Raw genomic sequence first — 20,146 nt, 5'->3', positions numbered from 1 at the left:
ACCTGTACATTAGGAGGTTAGGAGGCCATAAACTGAGAAGTTGGTCAATTTTGACATTCAATTTACACCCAGAAGATAAGATAAAATACTTGTTTGCTCCCAGCAGTTGTTTTTACCTGAGGAGGAATATGATGATCATTTAAACAGGAAATATATAAACCTCTCAATGAGAGCAGACATGGTACAGTAAGGGATTGTTTTATAATGTTCATAGTTTGTAGTCACTGTAGTTGGATCTGCTTATCACTCAGCTTCTAAAACGTGTTGCTCAGATTTTTAGAGGTGTTTTTAGAGAGCTGTACAGGCGCAATAGATGACTCCCAGTAGATTAGCTGTTAGCCACCTGGAACTTTCCGTACATCACAAATTAGAATGTGTGAAAAAAGAAAATCTTGTGTGTTCTTGCCTTACATAGGGATTGTGAATGATAGGCAAAATTAAAAACAAAAGTGCACTTCACTTCTCCTTTTATGTTTAAAAAAAAAATAAAAAAATCCCATAGTGCCCGACAAAGTCGTTGTTTCAGGACCCCCTAGTGGCCACAGTTTGAAAGTATGTTTACAATAACTGGGTGGTGCAGGGAAACAACCTGGTCGTTAACACCACTAAGACGAAGGAGCTGATCATGGATTTCCGGAAGAAAAAAACAGTAAACATCCAACCACTGTACATCAATGGGGACTATGTGGAAAGGGTCTCTAACTTCAGGTTCCTGGGGATCCAGATCGAGGAAGACCTGTTGTGGAGTATGAACACCCCAGTGACCATCAAAGAGAGACTTTACTTTCTGAGACTCCTCAAAAGAACTAACTGTCACAAAAACTGCTTGTGTTCTTCTATCGCTGCTCAATAGAGAGTGTGCTGACATACTGCACGTGTGTATGGTATGCCAGCTGCACAGCGGCAGAGAGAAATGCACTTCAGAGGGTCATAAAAAGTGCCATGAAGATCACTGGCTGCTCTCTCCCCTCCCTAGATAAACTGTACAGTGCCAGGTGCCTCAAAAAGGCCTACCCATCTCACCCTGGACATAAACTCTTTGAACTGCTGCCCTCGGGCAGGAGATACAGGACAATAAAATGCCGGACAAACCGATTTAAGAACACTTTTTATCCGAGAGCAATAGTGTCGCTGAACACAAGACAATAATGACTGTGCATGTAAGCTGTGTGCTTGGTATTTGTATGTATTTTTATCTATTAATCTAAGTTCTTATGTTTTTATGTGTTGTTATGAATGTGCACTAAATTAGTTTTGCATACACTTTTGTTGTACAATGACAATAAAGATATATTCTATTCTATTGTATTCCTCAGCAGGACGAAGACAAGCCAATACGTAACTTCCTGGACGACCCACGGCGTTCCGGCCCGACTCAGGACACAGACCGCAAGGAAGGCAGCAGGAGACACATGCGAAATTGGGGTGGGCTGGACTTTGACAACGTGAAGACCGGAGCTGACATGGAGAAAGAATGGATCGTAAGTGACATCGCCGGCACGCGGATGTTTGACTTCCTGCCGCAGCAGGCTTACTCTCCCCTGCTGTGATTCTGCAGAGTCGGCGGCCTGGCCCGAGAGGCTCCGCGGACATGACCATGTCCATGACGGGCCGCGAGCGAGCCGAGTACTTGCGCTGGAAGAAGGAGCGCGAGCAGATTGACGAGGAGCGTCTGGCTCGCCATCGCAACGCCACCGGCCAGTGGAGACGAGAGTGGGACGCACAGAAGACCGAGGGCATGTAAGAACGCGGCTTGCTGGCACGTACTAGTATGACATTTATGTTTGGGCTCAAAAGATGAGAAACTTAACAATTTATTGACAGGTTCAAGGAGGATGCACAAATGGCGGCAGAGGGCGTCATGGCAGAGCAGGGCGGCAGGAGAGGTCAGTGTTGTTGCCATGGTAACGCAAGAGCCAAAGTATGGGGACACGAATCTACACAGTCTACTACAACTTTTTTTTCTTCTTTTTTTTTTACTAACTATGGCTGTCTTAACGATATCAACATATATCGCCATCGATATCAATAAAAAATGTGTTTAATAAAATGTTCGATGTGGTCCAAAGAAACCGGAAGTTACAAAGCAAGGTTCATGGACAAAGTCGCCCGCGCTTTGGTAACCTAGCAAAACAGGAAGTGATTACTGAGGAATGGGAGGGACACGCTAACAGCCAATCAAGTAACAATACCAATTTTGGTTATGCCATCTTCCTGTCTAGCTTTTGATTCTCTGCATGGAGGGAGAAGAGAATGTAAAGATGAGTGCTACAGAGAGCGAAAAAGTTATATCGATGAAACAGGAATAGTCACATCGACATTATGGGAGTTTTTTGGATGTTTTTAAAACGGACCGTAGTCCTTAGCCACGCTACCCTCTTTTCTTTTCAACCCTTTTCTGTTCCTTATTCAGGTGTACGGAAACACCAGGTAGAAACTAAAGTGCAGTAATCCGACATGTGATTTTTTACGTCTATAGTCGGAAATCCGTCTTTTTTATCCCTGTAAAAATATAAAGAAATATTTTCTGTTTTTCGTAGTTTTTTTCCGACCTACAATGTTTGTTAAAATTTCGATCCGTCTCTGTGCCATACCTGCCAAAAACTAAGTTTTTTCCTGTAATGAGTACGGTTTTTGATAATCTATCGGCTGCAGTGGTAAAAACTATGGTTTTCCATTAGAAATTATTAACTTAAAAATTGAAGCTACGTAACGAAGCAACTCCACGGGCAGGGGACTAAATATACGGGAAACATCATTGATGATTGGTTGGTTTACGTATAAGAAAATCCATGATTGGTTGGCTGGTTTACTATGATAAGTCACAATTGGTTAAGATTAGGGAAAAACATAACGAACAGGCTAATCAGAGGCAAGATAGGGCGAGTCATCGAACCAAGAAGGGAAATCACAACAGACGTGCACATCCCAAAGGATGACGAGACAGTCGGAGAAGAGAAGAGGGAATATTCAAGCGGGCGATTTATATATTTAAAAAAACAACTAGTGAAAGATGGCAGGGGATTCTCGTCCTTAGATTTTTCTTTTAGTGATGTAGACAACGTCCAGGGAACCCACAATGCGTCTACTTGGCCACATTTGGACAAATGTATGCGTCTGGGTAAAACAATGCCCAAAACATTCATTTTCGTTGTTTACCATGTAAGCCCAAATCAAAACTGCACTTGACATGGAAGACGTGGGATACACATTTAAGAACACACATGATTGTGGCAGACATGTGATGACTTTTGCTACAGTATAGCCTGTCTAAATGCAAAATGTTATTTTAAAACAAAACAGTAGCTGACATTTTGTTCATTATTAGTAGGCTAACCCATGTGGTTCTTGTGGATGTGAACACAAGTTGTAATTACTGTAGTTACTAAATAAGTAATAGTATATAGTAGTGACTGAAACAGACACAGTGATTCATTTGGATGAATGGGTATGTATTTATGTAAACTCTGTTGATCACTTTTCAATTCTTTAAACACTAAAACATCTTTAAATGGTGCTTTTTTTGTGCTAATTTTTGCATGTTCAATTGCTGAAAAACCAGGAGCTTTGGGGGAGAGGGGGTGGGGTTGCCCCCCTTGTCCCCATACCCTGGACCTTCGGCCCCCAGACCCCCGGCTTATTTTCAGTCTTTTTCATTAAGTTCAAATCACATGCCTGAGTAATGTATAAATAAAAAAATAGAACAAATGTGCCACTTTAAAATAATAATAATTTGGTCCATTAATATTAAAATAGTAATTACTGCATAACAAATTCCTTTCCAAACTTGAATAAAAATAACAGACCTAATTAAATGTTACACAGTAACTCCCTAGCACTGAACCTGCAAAAAATAGTTACTCCCAGGATTCTCGGTTTACATTTTGTTACACTTTAATAAGCATTTCTTACGTATCATTTTTACACTTTAATTTTAAGAGGTTGTTTAGTGTTCAATATGTTTTTAGAATGGTTTACATTGATTTATTTTCAATGGTTGTTTGGACATTTCCTTTCTGCTTTGATAGTTGAGGGGATTATAATCAATGGAAGGTTACATTTTAAATAAAGATCCTTACATTTAATAAAATTATATTTTTCCCCCGGTCCTTATTTTTGATAGGTCATAGGAAAATATCAATAATTATCAATATTGACCGATATAAAGCACTAAAATCGTGATTCAGTTTTCAGCCATATAGCCCAGCCCTAATGTGGAGTATTGCAGGACATGCTGATCAAGAGGTTCGTTAAACTCGTTAGCTAAGTGCTGGCTGTGTTTCCCTGGGGGGGCAAGGGTCTATATACTCAGGGTCCATACTGCCTTTTTTTCTATTTCAGCAGAGACAGAAAAAACAATAACTCAGCAGCCTCAGATGTTTTATGTACAGCTACTACTAGCTTTAACGTGTGTATTCTCAATTTCCCACAATGCATCTCTCCTTACTGGCTTGCGTTGCGTTTGCCAGGGAAGGTGATGTCATATCCCCCGTGAACACGGTGCTGAGTGTAGCTTTGTATGTCCTTTCTGCAGCCTGGGGGCGTAACTTGCGCGCCGATCCTCGGGGCAGAGCCTCAGGTTAGACCAGAGTGCGGATGTTCTCTCGCTCTCTCTCTGTGTGTGTGTGTGTGTGTGTGTGTGTGTGTGTGTGTGTGTGTGTGTGTGTGTGTGTGTGTGTGTGTGTGTGTGTGTGTGTGTGTGTGTGTGTGTGTGTGTGTGTGTGTGTGTGTGTGTGTGTGTGTGTGTGTGTGTGTGTGTGTGTGTGCGTGTGTGCGTGTGTGCGTGTGTGCGTGTGCTTAACCACGTGCTTGTGACTTTTTTCCATCACAGCTAATTTGCATTCGAGTCAGTTTGTGGCTGCTTCCCCGTGTCGTGCGCTCGCATCAGATGACGCAACTCGCTTCGTTTGAATTTGTTGTTGTTTTACCCTCCAACCAGCATGGGGCAGCGCATCACCAGAATGTTCCCGACACCGTCAGGGGTGATCTTTTCATCTCGGCAGCCAGAATGCAAACGGAGACACTCGCCATCTTTATAGTGACAATCTTAACGTTCCTCCTTCACGTGACATTGACTTCCTGATCCCTCGTGAGGAGCAGAGTGGTATTACACAGGAAGATAAGTCCAACTGACTTGAGGGAAGTTAGCTTTTGTGACGTCGTATTACGATTGCGAGGTGTGACACAGGCACACACACTTTCACAGTGTCATCAAGATGTGGATACAATTCAGTGAAATGTAGTTGGCCTCAGACGTGATGAGTGTGAAGTTGAAAATTATTTTTAGCTGCACTTGACTCCTGCTTTCTGTCCTCGTGCCAGACTAAGTGGAGTCGTCGTGAAATTACTCGGGCGGGATGAACGTCTTAATTGGCTGAATGACTCCAGCGTCCTCATCTCCAATCCCTTCTCGCTGATCCCCTTCATTTCTTTTGTGCTTCCCGTGCTCTCTTTTTTGACCTTTTTCTCACCTCGTTCCTCGCTCTTCAAGTTCTTATCCTCTCAGCATGTCCCTGAGGAGCTTTCAGGCCTCCCTCTCTCCTGCTCATCCTCATCCTTTGCTTCTTTCTCGCCTCATCGTCGTCATTCAGCAAGGGTTGCATTCAGAAACATTAAAGCATGCGGGGTCCTTTTTAATATATTTTCTACATTAAAATTTTGCCAGTCGTTGTGCAATCATTATGAAAGACATGACGATGGATGTTTTTTTTTTTTTATGCATTCTAAATATGAAATAAATGTGTTTCCGCTTACAATGGAGCCTATTTGCACCATTCAATTCTGCCTATAGAGCCCTAAAAAAACATCCAAACACCTCCTTTAGGGTTTTATAAACATGATGTAAGTATATATGTAATGTAGTAACGGGCACATTTATAAGATTTAATATTTACATATTTTGATCATTTTAAGCATACGCGGCGCAATCATTTCAAAAACGATTCACATTTGGTTTTTTTTTTACTCACTGCAGACTTCATTAGAGCTAAGAAACATAATCAAACATCACATTAGAATGCTGACTGCTAAGATGTTCATACATTCCCATTTTAGATAAAAACTGACTCATAATCCTCGCGACAAAACGGGGTTGAAGTGCGGGGGGGACCAAGCATCTTTTCGTGTCGTTCTCGCCAGTTCTGAGTCCTACATGGCTGTCAAAGTGTACCAACTTGTCGGAGTACGTCCTCAGCCATCTACTTTACAGGTGAGAGGCATGATTTATGATCTAGAATAAACTTCCAAGGAGCAGAGAAGCGAGGAAACAGCTGACCACTCGATGATGTAAATATAGGGACGCACGGTAGTGATCACGTCGCCGCTATAAATACTTTGTCTGCGTTAGCGTTTATAATAACAATATCATTAATACTTTTTGAATGGTTATTTATTACATTTTATGGGCGCAATAGAGGCCTTTCCCATTGGCTCCTCTGTAAGCAGACTTGAATTTACATTTATTTCATATTTAGAATGCATTAAAAAAATCCATCCGTCTTCCTTAGCAGTATATTTGGTTAGTATTTGTATTAGTAATCAGCCTGACCTAAGCCTTGATAGTGTTTGTGATTAACACATGCTTTTGTATCATTTGACAAGATTTATCCTGTTAAACTGTAAGTAGCTTAGATATAATTATTGAATACGATTCAAATGAAGACTAAGATTACTAATTCAGTGTTAATACTTGAGTGGGCCCCGGGCCCCTCTGTAGTAGGTGCCCAATTTCAAAAAGGTTAAGGCATTTGCAAAGCTATCTGAACAAAATCTCTAGATCCTAGCTTTGTGTAAGGCTGACAAAGCAAGTTAGTGAAATATACATCACATTAATAATACATTTATTTTATTTTTAACAGTATGCCAAAGGACTCTAAAAAAGAATGAAAAAATGGCCAGAGGGCCGCAATTTGGACTGCCTAGCTATACGTCGTTTCAATGATCTTGTTAGAATGAAAGACTATGGCTGCACTATTCTGTAATAAAATGAGAATTAGGATTTTCTTGCTTAGAATTGAGGTTTCGATACTCTAGGTCAGGGGTGTCAAACTCATTTTAGCTCAGGAGTCGCATGGAGGAAAATCTATGCACACGGGGGCCGGACTTTTAAAATCATGGCATTAAAACTAAAAAAATAAAGACAACTTCAGATTGTTTTCTTTGTCTTACTTAGGCCAAAAATAGAACAAACACATTCTGAAAATATATTTAAAAAATACCGGCACCGGTAAGGTTTAGATCCATGAAGAAAGTGAATGAATGTTTATAACTAAATAAATTCACATATGCATAAAAATGTTTTTTTATGAATTAAGTAACGTTTATGGCAACCTTTTTCCAAAACACAATATAGAATGTGAGATATAACAGGATAATGCATACATTTATCATTTGTTTTCAAAACGGTTACAAAAAAGTGGGACCCCAAAAATGTACTGTGGGGCCCCATTTTTATGACTTGATGGGGTCCCTGGGACACCATTTTGAAAATTCCTAGCACCAACACTGACGGAGTATTGGTGCATGCAAAACAGCAGCAGGCGGCTGTGGCCTGCGGGCCAGTTCTAATACTAATCAAGTATCATCCTGGGGGCCATAGATAATTCTTTCGCGGGTCTTGACTTTGACACCCCTGCTCGCTGTAAAAAATGGTTAGTTCACGCGGCATACACATACACACATGTTCTGAGCCACGTGCTTGTGGCTTGTGAAATTTGAAGTTCATTAAACTTTTCGTCTATAAATTATTTTTTTTAATTGCCCCTGCAATTTTTCCATCAATTTAAATGTATTTAAATACACATAACCAATGATAGAAATGGTAGTGGCATGAAAAGAAAAACATAAATACATAATTACACTGTATTATATTAATGTTAGCATTTATGATAGCTTGCGACTAGCGCTATAGTTGCCAGCTGGCTGATAGTGGTGCTATACTGTATTTTTCTTAATATCGCACAATAACAAGGTACCTTCAGGACCAGTTTAATGTAAAACACAATTTTATACAGGATATATAAGTCAGGGGTGCACAAAAATACATTCACATCCGAATCGCGACTCGTGTTCAAATCGATTCATAATATTCAGAAATTGATCATTTAAAAAAAAAATTTCTTCATATAAGAATACATTTTTAAAACAATGTTTTAGGCCATGTCCATGCAACTAGAAGGAGCTTTTCTAACCTGTAACCTGTTTTTAAAATTGTTATACTAAGTAATACATTGCGAGAATCTGTTTGAATCGAGAATTGGTTCTGAATCAAATCGTCACCCCAGGAATTGGCTCGAATTGTTAGGTGCCCCAAAATTCACATCCCTAATATAAGTCGAGGATCCTTGCTGCATCGCTCCGTCAGTTTGGGGACACGCTCGCTCGCTCACCAGGGAAGTGGAGCCAAGTCGCACTGGGTTGCGAGGCTTACTCGGAGACAGGGACAGGACAATGTGAGTCCTCGTGAAAACTTGCATTTGTTTGTGACGCAGTTTTTTAAATAAATGTTCTTAAAAAAGTCATCATTGAGAAACTCGATGGCATGTTGCCGTGAATCGAGATTGCCTTTTTAATTTTTCTTACGCAGGCCCTAATTTAAACTTGCTACAGTTGCTAATTTGATGCAAATTGTGTGATTGTCTTCACACTGCTTGATGCTCAGGCACTTTAAATCTTCAGCATGGTTGTTAAATGCATGCATACACCCACTGGCTGCATGGCAGCGTCTATATAATTATTTATACATGCTTCACATTTACTCCTGGCTTCAATGTGTCCTCCAGATGATGGCAAGCGACCCCCTAAATCCTCCACGTTTGGAGACTTCCTGTCCCAGGGCAGGTCGCAGGGACCCCGGGGAGACCGGAACCAAAGAAGAGGACAGAAGCCCAGTTATAGGTACAAGACGACTTAAGACTTGTTTGTAACGATACCATTCGTGTCAATTCCCTATATGGTGAATGTTGACTTAAAACTTTAGCAGAGGTTCAGCACTGAAGTTAACTCATAATATTTTAACGACTGTGCTGCGGGCTAGTAAAATGTTTTGCTACGGGCCGCACTTTGGATTACGTTTAGATGTCAGCACTGGTGCATGTTTACGTTTATTATTGCATGATTGAATTGGTATCGAACACTCTTTGGTCAGTATGCATGACAACCGCTGGGAAGGAGAAAAAGAAGACGAGGAGAAGGAAAAGGACATGCCAAAGCGAGAGAGGAACCAGAAGGAGAAGGACATGTCCAAAGCTCCCCAGGAACAGAAGGTGGGTGTGAGGAAAGGAGAATATTTACGCTAGAACCTCCTTGGGGTCTCACTGCATCGTCTCTCAGGTGGTCGAGGCTGGAGATGAGGAAGATGACGACCAGTGGGAAGACGCCAGCGACGGAGAGCAGGACGTGTCCGATGGAGACGACGATTCCAGTGGCGACGAGAAGAAAGACGCTGGTAACGCCGACTCCCCCAACTCGCCTCGCTCCAGACCGTCGTCGGCCGGAAGCCCCAAAGAGCGGCGAACGCCCCGGCCCAAGATCCACATCCCGCCCCCCTCAGCGGCCTTGCAAGACCCGTCGCAGGCGGGGAAGCCTCCCAGCCCCTTCTCCCCGCTGCACGGTCACCGGCCTGTGTCGGACTGGGGGGAGGAGATGGAGATGTTGTCACCACGGAGCAGCATGGGAGAGAGCCCGCTGAAATCCCTCAGTGCTGAGAGCAGTCCTGCACCAAAGGAGGAGAATGTGGAGGACACTGCCCCTATTGAGGAGGACACAGGTACAGCTTCTTTATCTGCTGTTAATTAACTAGGGAAGGTCATTCTGATCAGGGCTGGGGGATATGGACGAAAAAGTATATCTCGATATATTTTTACTTAAACTCGATATTCGATTTATATCCCAATATATTTTTCGGTGGTAGTAAACATTTAAAGATATACATTTTTGAGCGAAATTCAGTGAAATTGAAGTGAAGGACAACTGCACTGTAAACAGGATATTAACAGCACAGAAAAAAAACTGTTTAAGTAGCACAGAATAGATATTATTTATACGTAAAATAAATAACATAGCTGGGCAAATAATACAAAGTGTATCAAACTCATAAAAAAATTGCAGGCACTTTTTAATTCCCAGTCGACGATGTAATGGGCTGTCACACATGTACGGTTCTGGTCAGCGCCAAGTAAGTGATTTGACTTAATTGTGCGGCTATGATCTTCCTCATGTCGGCATACATTTTTGGCAGCATTTCTCGTGCAACATATGCCCGGCTTGGCAACTTGAGAACAATTTTGATCTGGGCTTACATGGTAAACAACTCAAATGAATGTTTTATCCAGACACATACATTTGTCCAAATGTGGCCAAATAGACTCATTGTGGGTTTCCTGGACGTCGTTTACATCGCTAAAAGAAAAATCTAAAGAAGAGAATCCCTCTGCCATCTTCCATTAGTTTTTTTTAAATATATAAATCGCCCGCTTGAATATTCCTTCTTCTCTTCTACGACTCTCTCGTCGTCATTTGGGATGTCTGTTGTGATTTCCCTTCCTGGTTCCATGACCCGCCCTATCTTGCCTCTGATTGGCCTGTCCCTAATGTTTTGCCTTAATCTCAACCAATCGTGACTCATCATAGTAAACGACCGAACCAATCATGGATGTTCTTATACGTGCAAGCACGTCTTTGAAAGAGGAAGGGGAGGGGTTTAGTAGCCCATGAGAGGGAGTGGGGAGCGGGAGAGAATCAAGGAACACAACAAATAAGCGTTGTTTGGTCATTTTAACGTGAACTAATTTTTTCGATATTACGATATTTTCTTAATTCATATCTTGTTTAAAAATATATCGATATATCTTACAAACTCGACATATCGCCCAGCCCTAATTCTGATACCAGTGAGATCGACCGATACCAATCACATGTATTAACTGTACATTTTTTCAAATAAGAATCAATTTGTAACCAGTTTTAAAAATATTTCATTATAATTATTATACCAAATACACTGCGAGAATCGGTTTCAATTGATTCTAAATCGAATCGTCACCGCAGGAATCGGATCGAATCTTAAGGTTCCCAAAGATTCACACCCTTGTCTACTACTCTTTTAAATCCTTTGGTTTTTTCCCTCAAAGTCCTCCTGTGTTCAGGGAATTATTCCCTGAGATAGTAAACATGAACAAAAACAACAAAATATTTAAAAACGTTATTTATAATAACATCAACTTGATCATTCTAGTATTGATCATATACTGATACTGCCTTTGCAAAAGACATTACTAGGGGTGTAACAATTTGTTTTAACTTCGATTCGATATTTGTGGTTGTTACTATCCGAAACAATTCATTGACTTGAAATCGACTCTGTAACTTTTTAGCAAATAACATCAAATAGTGTGAAATAAATAGTGGATACTAGACATACAGTACAGGCCATAAGTTTGGACACACCTTCTCATTTCAATGCGTTTCCTTTATTTTCATGACTATTTACATTGTAGATTGTCACTGAAGGCATCAAAACTATGACACCTGTGAAGTGAAAACCATTTCAGGTGACTACCTCTTGAAGCTCATCGAGAGAATGCCAAGAGTGTGCAAAGCAGTAATCAGAGCAAAGGGTGGCTATTTTGAAGAAACTAGAATATAAAGCATCCATCCATTCATTTTCTACCGCTTGTCCCTTTTGGGGTCGCGGGGGGTGCTGGAGCCTATCTCAGCTGCATTCGGGTGGAAGGCGGGGTACACCCTGGACAAGTCGCCCCCTCATCACAGGGCCAACAGATAAACAGACAACGTTCACACTCACATTCACACACTAGGGCCAATTTAGTGTTGCCATTCAGTTATTTCACCTTTTTTTGTTAAGTACATACTCCACGTGTTCATTCATAGTTTTGATGCCTTCAGTGACAATCTACAATGTAAGTAGTCATGAATATAAAGAAAACACATTGAAAAGAAGGTTGTGTCCAAACTTTTGGCCTGTACTGTATATTCCTATTATTTCTTGTAAGGGTATTATGTATGAATTAATTATGGATACAAACAAACAAGTGAACAACAATTAATGGCCAATGCATTCACATCTTATGTCAATAAAGTGCAACCAACAATTTTGGGTAAATTAACAAGAGCAACCAACACTTTTCTGCTCACATTTTCAACAATTATGCAATTTTCAATAAAAGTACATTAACCAACATTTTAACAGTGGATTTACCTGCTAAATAAAGTTCCCCCGCACCCTGCCATACAGTATCTGTTCTTCGCCCTGGCGTCACCGATGACGGACGGCGTCCCACGTGTGCAGAAGCTGTTGATCCTCATCCTAATCCTCATCCCTGTTGATGGTGTTGGCCCCTCGCTTCCTAATGTTCATAGCCTCCTTCATCCATCTTTTGTATTTATTTCTCATGAAATAACTCCTCCTTGGATGCCATTTGTGTGTCACGCTTCATGTTGTTGTGTTTGGGAAGTCGATGCGGTATAGCAGTCGCGTCTTTTGTAGCTTAAAAGTTGTGTTGCGTCTTTAAATTGTGTTGTGTCGCTTGTATTTGTTGCGGATGTTGCAATCGTGCTGTAGCTCAAAGATTTTGTGTAGTAATTATGTTGTCGTGTGGCGGGTTGCGTTTGTTGGGACCTTTCTCAGCCACCGCAGCTATCCGCCAAGTTCGTTTTGATTACGTCACCGACGGGGAAAATGAGACTTGACGTTTAAAGTCCTTATTTGTACAAGTGAAAAACTTCATATGGAGTATGTCGTTTTTAAATCCAATGTGTTCCTTTTTTTAGTATAGATAAAATCGATCGATTCCCTTTTTTAAACGATCTTGGATCGATACCTATTTTCCGGAAGGCATACTTGCCGACAGTGTTGGGTTAGTTACTGAAAACCAGTAACCAGTTACAATTACTAGTTACTTTATTTCAAAAGTAACTCAGTTACTAACTCAGTTACTTACACCAAAAAGTAATGCGTTACTGTGAAAAGTAACTATTTAGTTACTTCTTTTTTTCCCCCTTTTTTTAAGGCTCCCATTAATGCCCTTTTAGCCTTCATTTCAGTACTGTTATTGCACTGGAGAATAATACAATCTGTTGATCAACTTGACATGCATTTGCATCACTGAACTCAGAAAGCAATGTGGTCTACATACAACACACAAAGACAAAGATATGTTTCAAAGGGCCAATTTATTTCAGGCCAGAAAAAATTTACAAAACTATTTTAAATAGCTGCAACATAATGGCACTTTAACTTTAACTCCAAGTAGATAGGATCTTTGATCCAAGACACAACTTACATTTAACTAAAATGTTATTTTCTTTGTGCTCGACCAAAGAAAAGTATTGAGAATGTCTCCATGTTAAAAAACTCGACTTCTGGCTTCGCCATGATGTCTTGTTAGTTGTTATGAGAGTAGCGTATGTGTGTGTGTGTGTGTGTGTGGCCCTTTAAAGGGAAACTTCGGTTTTTTTCAACCTGGGCCCTGTTTTCATAATTTTTTCTGTATATGTGAGTGCTGGATAAAACATGTTTTGAGGTCGCGCCAGTATTGAGCAGGGCAGGCAGCCTCCAGCCCAGCTAACGCTCGTACACAGGGCAACTGGCTCTCGTCAAAATTCGGCCTATAAACATGCATTTTTTTCACACTGACAGGCTCAGATAGTTACAATGAGTGTCCGACAACATACTAGAAAGGAGAAATTAACGTATGTCTCTACCTTTAGCTGGAGATCGCTGTGTGTTGTGAGCTGTGTCCAAATCTCACCACGCTACAAATCTCGTTCCGAAATCTCGCGATAACTCGCGACAAAACACCGGTGGAAAAACAGTTACCTGACTGAGGTGAAGAGAGATGACTGAAGTGATTTTCTGTTGGATTACCGAAGACTGTTATTTTAGTTTTATAGTGGAGGCAGAAAATCACTTCAGTCATCTCTCTTCACCTCAGTCAGGTAACTGTTTTTCCACCGGTGTTTTGTCGCGAGTTATCGCGAGATTTCGGAACGAGATTTGTAGCGTGGTGAGATTTGGACACAGCTCACAACACACAGCGATCTCCAGCTAAAGGTAGAGACATACGTTAATTTCTCCTTTCTAGTATGTTGTCGGACACTCATTGTAACTATCTGAGCCTGTCAGTGTGAAAAAAATGCATGTTTATAGGCCGAATTTTGACGAGAGCCAGTTGCCCTGTGTACGAGCGTTAGCTGGGCTGGAGGCTGCCTGCCCTGCTCAATACTGGCGCGACCTCAAAACATGTTTTATCCAGCACTCACATATACAGAAAAAATTATGAAAACAGGGCCCAGGTTGAAAAAAACCGAAGTTTCCCTTTAAGATATGACAGCATGAGAGGTGAGTGACGTCAGTGAGTGAGTGGGCGAGAGAGGTGAGGGAGCGGCGACAGTGGGTGCGTGTAGGTGTTCTAGCTTGGTGGATGGCTGCGTGCAATAAAGTCACAAAGTTGCAACAAACCGCCGGGCTCGTCATTCACCCTCAGCTGTAAAGACCCTCTTCCGGGTAAAGTGAAGGTTGTTAGACCCGAAGTACGGCTCTGGGAAACGTCTCCCCTGCGGGGAGGCGTGCTTTCTGTGGGTGGGGGAAAGCACGCCTCTTCTTTTCCACCGGAGCGCTCCAATAAAACACACTCAGATCTTCAGTTTCTAGCCGATACTGCGTTATTTTACGTTATTTTTATGTAGTAACGCATCATGCAGTAACGGTAACTGAGTTACTGTATATAAAAAAAATAACGCGTTAGATTACTAGTTACCGCCGAAACTAACGGCATTTCAGTAACGCGTTACTTAGTAACGCGTTAGTCCCAACACTGCTTGCCGATCACAGATAGATATACTTGAAATTTAGAAATATAAATCGATCTATCGATCAATTGTTGTACCCCTAGACATCACCGATTTATGGTTGGATGGGCTCCCCTTTAGTGTCGCGTACTCTTGGCCACAACAGAGCCGAGTCTGCCGACATACCAACAAGAGTCGTTGTAATATTATCCTCTCTATATACTCTTATTAATCCACTTGTTAATTTCCTGTTAGTAAATGCTTACTTTCTACAGTAACTCACTCCTCAAACTTTACTAAGCTCTTATTTCAAGCTAGTTTAGAAGCTAGCATACTGAGTAGCAGGCCTTGCTCACTCAGTGCTTAACATGTTTAGCCTCGTCCTCCAGTAGATACTAAGAAATGAAGTTTATTTGCCGCAATAGAGGTGAAGGTTATTAACTTAGGGTAAGGGCTCCACAATGTGTATGGGGATAATACAGTTGGCTGCTAGCTGACTAAAAATCAAAGGTGTCTGGCAGAGGGGATCAGCGTTTGTGATCGACATTCAAAAGCACTAATCGGCAACGGTGATCACATACTGTTTTCACGTAAATGGTACGATACCGATCGGTGGCTGATTGATCAGTGCATCACTAGTATCAACATGTTTTAGAGCATGTACCGGTATTTAAAAAATGTGCCCTGCCCCTCTTATCAACACAGAGTATCAAGCCACTCCAGAAAAGGCTGAAGTCCAAGTCACGGTGTCCGAACCAGAGTACACACCTGCAGAATCCCAGGACAAGCCGCCATCGTCTGACCTCGCGCCATCAGAGGTGTCTGACCCCGTCCCCCTGGAGGTCAGCGAAGACAGCCAGGATCCGCCCGCCACCAACTCACAAGGTGAAGACCCCAAGTCCTAACCCGATGTACTAGTCCAGGTGTGTCAAACTTGTTTTTATTGAGGGCCACATCACAGTTACGGCTGCCCCCCGGAGGACCGTTATGAATATAAATGTGTACAGTCGTCCATTGCCACATCACACTTCAAATATTGCGGTTTCACCACATCACAGATTTTTGTAGTTTTGTCTTTTAAGCATATTTTTGCCCTAAATCAAGCATTTTCAACAATAAAAATGGCCAAATTAACTTAAATATCATTATTTTAGTGGTATTGGCCACTGGATGAGACCAAACCAATCAGATCAGTGACGACACTGATGACTGGATTAAAGAGTGTAAAAGTGACTAAAGGGTGTTAATTCATCATGTCTAGAGGCTCAAATAATGCGGAAAATTGAAAGGGAGTAAACATTTGTATGCTCTAGCTATGAAAATATTAGATTTATAATTAAGGATTCCTACTTTACAGAAATTCACTTATCCGTGGTCATGTCGGGAACCAGTCAACAGCGATAAACAAGGGATTATTACTGTAATCGCTTCATAATACTATGACACAGTTGTCTATCCGATTGTTATATTTTCTTACCAGCAAATTGATGGATAATTTGCTTTGAAATCAAAAAGTCAAGTTGGCAAGCAGATATTTAGGGTTTTTGATAACAAAAAAAATATTTGGAATATCTTTCATTCATATTTATTTGTATTGTTGTGACATGTAGAAGGGGTAGTATTATCAAAGCTCTGCTTCTTCCTACTCCATCTCAGACCTGTTGAGTTGTGTAATTGTGAGCATGAGGTGTGATCCATGTCTGAAATAAACTCAAATAAAAATATGTAATTGCATCCGGTACAGTTTTTCTGTCAAATGGAAAGAACAAATACATTTAGTAAGAAAAGATTAAGTACTTTTGGCGAAGTTGATAGAGTGGCTGTGCCAGCAATCGGAGTGTTGCTGGTTACTGGGGTTCAATTCCCACCTTCTACCTTCCTAGTCATGTCCGTTGTGTCCTTGGGCAAGACACTTCACCCTTTGCCTCTGATGGCTGCTGGTTAGCGCCTTGCATGGCAGCTCCCGCCATCAGTGTGTGAATGGGTAAATGTGGAAATACTGTCAAAGCGCTTTGAGTACCTTGAAGGTAGAAAAGCGCTATACAAGTGTAGTGGAAAGTCCAGGTTGTCAATGAGAACCAAAGTAGATTTAACACAAGAGTTTTATTTTACTCATAATCAAATGGTACAATGGTTGGGTTGAGTTGTCTAGCACACAGAAAGTTTCCCCCCCGGGCGCGCCCGTCACCATGAAAAAGAAGATGGTGTCCAAAACACTCTCTTCGTTTGGCTTTATCCCTTTCTTATCTCTCTTGTTAGTGCGTCACTGTCTTATTTTGTTTTCCCTATCTGTTCCATAACAACTCGAATCTTTTAGACAGTCAACACATTCAGTTAGACAGGTTGGCACGACTTAAAGTTCACTTTTGTCCCACAGAAGAGGAAGAGAAATCAAAATGAGCATACATTTTTGACAGACATGAACTATAGGTCAAAGGTCAGAAATTCTACTACATACCCGCCTTCCAGGGTCTTAAGACCCTGGACCAAAACAATTTCTGATATAGACCACTAAATTAAATCTCTACCGCAGATAGAGGCAAAAACCTCAATGTTTTTATACGAGGCAAAAATTCCGTCTATGACCCTCCTTCAGAGCGATCGCTGTTACCAGCCTGCAGTAAAACCATCTCACAGAACACAATTAGTGGCCTACCCTTTGAGTTAGTAATGTAATAACAAAATACTTTGATCATGAACATAATTAGATGAATATATATATGCTTATTCAAGATGTATTTTCACATTAATAATGAATCAAACAAGATCTGGTTTAGAATTAATATAGACTTATGACTGTAAGCTGTTGCATTATTATTTTTCCCGGCATTTGCAATGAATGTAGTTACCAATTGATTTTGTACACACAACTGAATTTCGTATGAGTCCATGTTCGATTAGTGCTCGTATAGATGGCTCGGTGGTGCCTCAGGCTGGTGGCCTGCCGACACCTCGTTGGGCTTTTGGCTGCCTTGGTGAAGAAAGAGATCCACTCAAACAGTCTGTCTCTGTCTCTTCTTGGGGTGTGGTTCAGTCCATTGGGCAGACTGTTTAATGGCATGTCCGTGCTGGCCGAAATTGGGGAAAAGTATGGGGCTTTGGGGAAGAGGCGGGGCAAAGTATGGGGCGTTGGGGCTTTGGTCCAGGCCCTCGGCTTGCTTCAGGCCTCCTCGCTGCTTCGGCACTCCCGACACTTCTTTCCACTTTTTAGTTGTTCTCGTCATCGCTGGCAAGGTGTTGTCTCTCCTCTCGGTTCCTTCCAGTCAGGTATCGGGTGTTGGTCCTGGATCGGCTTTGACCGTGCCCCTCTTAGCGAGTGCAAGGGAATCTGGAGTGGCTGCTTTCATCCTCAAATCTGCACAGAGGAACTGGCACACAAATTCTACATTTTGCAAACTTACCATTTTGGTCTCATGGTCTTTCCACCTTCCTAGGAAGCTGCTGGTCCTGAGAAGTGCTGATCTTGTGACTGAAGATGATAACCTGTTTTCTTAAAATAGGTGCCGTTGTTTGACCTAATCTTTTTGGGGAAACCATGTCGGGATATTAGATCATTCACAAAACATTTAATTACTGAATTGGCACCCTCCTTTGAGGGTGGGGTTGCTTTCGCCAACCACTGCAATTGTCAATCTAAATCATTACGTTCCTTTATCCTTGTACCGGATTGATCATATTGATTAAATAAAACCTCAACACGCTCAAACTTGACCCAATCCAAACTCACCTCCCCCCTCTGTCCCTCTCACAGGGACAGTGTTAGTCGTAGTAATAGTAATAGTAGTAGTAGTATTAGTAGTTTCAGAAACATCCAAGAAAAAGAAAAGACAGCTGATAGTCAAGTGCAGCAAGAACAGAGGCGGAGGACAGGTCATGTTTGAGGTCACTGTTCGCTTTTGCAATAGTACTTTGATATTTTACAACACCTAGTGAATTATTGTGGCCTCAATAATTCACTAAATAGTTGTATTTAATTTAGTCTATCTATGATGGGACAATGCACAGAAACATTAAGTTCAGAAACAGATATATTCTGTACTAGATTATATCTAAATAGCTACTTTCCATCTGTAGTCCCTGGCTACCTAAATTAAAGGGATCCACAAATCAAGCAATAAAATTATGACACTAATTAATCATAATAAATATATACATTCATAATAATCAATAATTAATCAAAAATAATCATACTGTAGCATGTATTCAATTATAAGAAAAGTCACCAAATGCCCCTTCATGGACACATACTTACCATACAATACAACCACACCTTATTTACATCATCACACAAAGACCATACATGCTCTTGTTCACATCTGTCATCATTCGTAAAAACAACCAAGATTTTAACAGCCATACCTCACAATTTACAACAAAAATGCTCTCATAGATAAATATAATACTCATTAAATTGATGTGTCAACATAATGCCCCTCTTAGTGACCGTCTGAGCAGCCTTGATTGCTCCAAAGCCACTTTTTAATTTCAAATTTTCTATTCCTTTTGTTATAACGTGGAGAAGGCTAATTGGTCTGTACATGTTCTGGTCTTCTTTATTTCCTGCTTTATGGATTTAATCATAGTAGCAGTTTCTCGACGTGGTAGGGAAAGTGTTTTCCGTTATTGATTTATTTATCAATCGTTGTTATACGAGTAATAATACAATCCTTATATGTTTTTAGGAAGATAGTGTCCAACCCATATATATATCTCTAGATCGTGAGTCTGATAATGCAGTGAAGATTTTGTTTAACTTTGTTTCATTTGTTACTTCTAAAATGAGTCCATCCTGAATAAATGACAATTATTTGCACTGATTTTGAGGGATTTTTATTCAGGGTTTGTACAGACTGATGAAATGTTCATTAAAATTATTACTTATGTCCAGACTGTCTGCGATTGTAGCGCCATTGATATTTAATGTTATAGTGTTGTTTCTTGTTTGCTCTCTTCCCGTAAGTTTGTATCTGGTTTTCCATAACTCTCTATTGTTCCTTTTTGCAGCTTTGATTAATTCTAAGTGAAAGTCAGCCTTAGACTTCCGCATAAACATTGTAACTTTTGTTCCTCCAAACTTTTAAATCATACGATCTGTATTTAGACCTGTTATAATTGCTCTTATGAGAGCTGAGTCCTCATGTCTTTATTAGAATCCAATGGTATTTTTATTTTAACACTCTTCTTTCTGGTTTTGTATTCGTTTATTTACAGATGTTCTCTTTAATTTTTGTCATCCAATTGTAATTCTAGTAGGGCTGCTTTCATTTGTATTATGTAGAAGCCGTTTATAATATCCTTAAGTTTCTTTCTACGCGTCTTATTTAACCAGTCCAGATTA

General features: G+C 40.8%; 1 protein-coding gene across 2 annotated transcripts in view; it reads left to right on the top strand.

Annotated features, from left to right (window-relative positions):
• Positions 1 to 20,146, top strand: part of ccdc9 (coiled-coil domain containing 9) — a 60,894-nt gene that overhangs the window by 24,783 nt on the left and 15,965 nt on the right. For both annotated transcript variants that reach the window (XM_062060601.1, XM_062060600.1), the window contains exons 7-13: positions 1,317 to 1,481; positions 1,559 to 1,740; positions 1,825 to 1,886; positions 8,781 to 8,895; positions 9,146 to 9,263; positions 9,331 to 9,766; positions 15,514 to 15,693. In XM_062060601.1, the coding sequence (XP_061916585.1) occupies positions 1,317 to 1,481; positions 1,559 to 1,740; positions 1,825 to 1,886; positions 8,781 to 8,895; positions 9,146 to 9,263; positions 9,331 to 9,766; positions 15,514 to 15,693 (1,258 nt within the window). The remainder of the gene's footprint in view (positions 1 to 1,316; positions 1,482 to 1,558; positions 1,741 to 1,824; positions 1,887 to 8,780; positions 8,896 to 9,145; positions 9,264 to 9,330; positions 9,767 to 15,513; positions 15,694 to 20,146) is intronic.

The sequence above is a fragment of the Entelurus aequoreus genome, linkage group LG10 (genome assembly GCF_033978785.1).
Source record: "Entelurus aequoreus isolate RoL-2023_Sb linkage group LG10, RoL_Eaeq_v1.1, whole genome shotgun sequence".
NCBI lineage: Eukaryota > Metazoa > Chordata > Actinopteri > Syngnathiformes > Syngnathidae > Entelurus > Entelurus aequoreus.
Note: the sequence above shows the minus strand (reverse complement) of the source record. Positions and strands in the feature narration are given on the sequence as shown.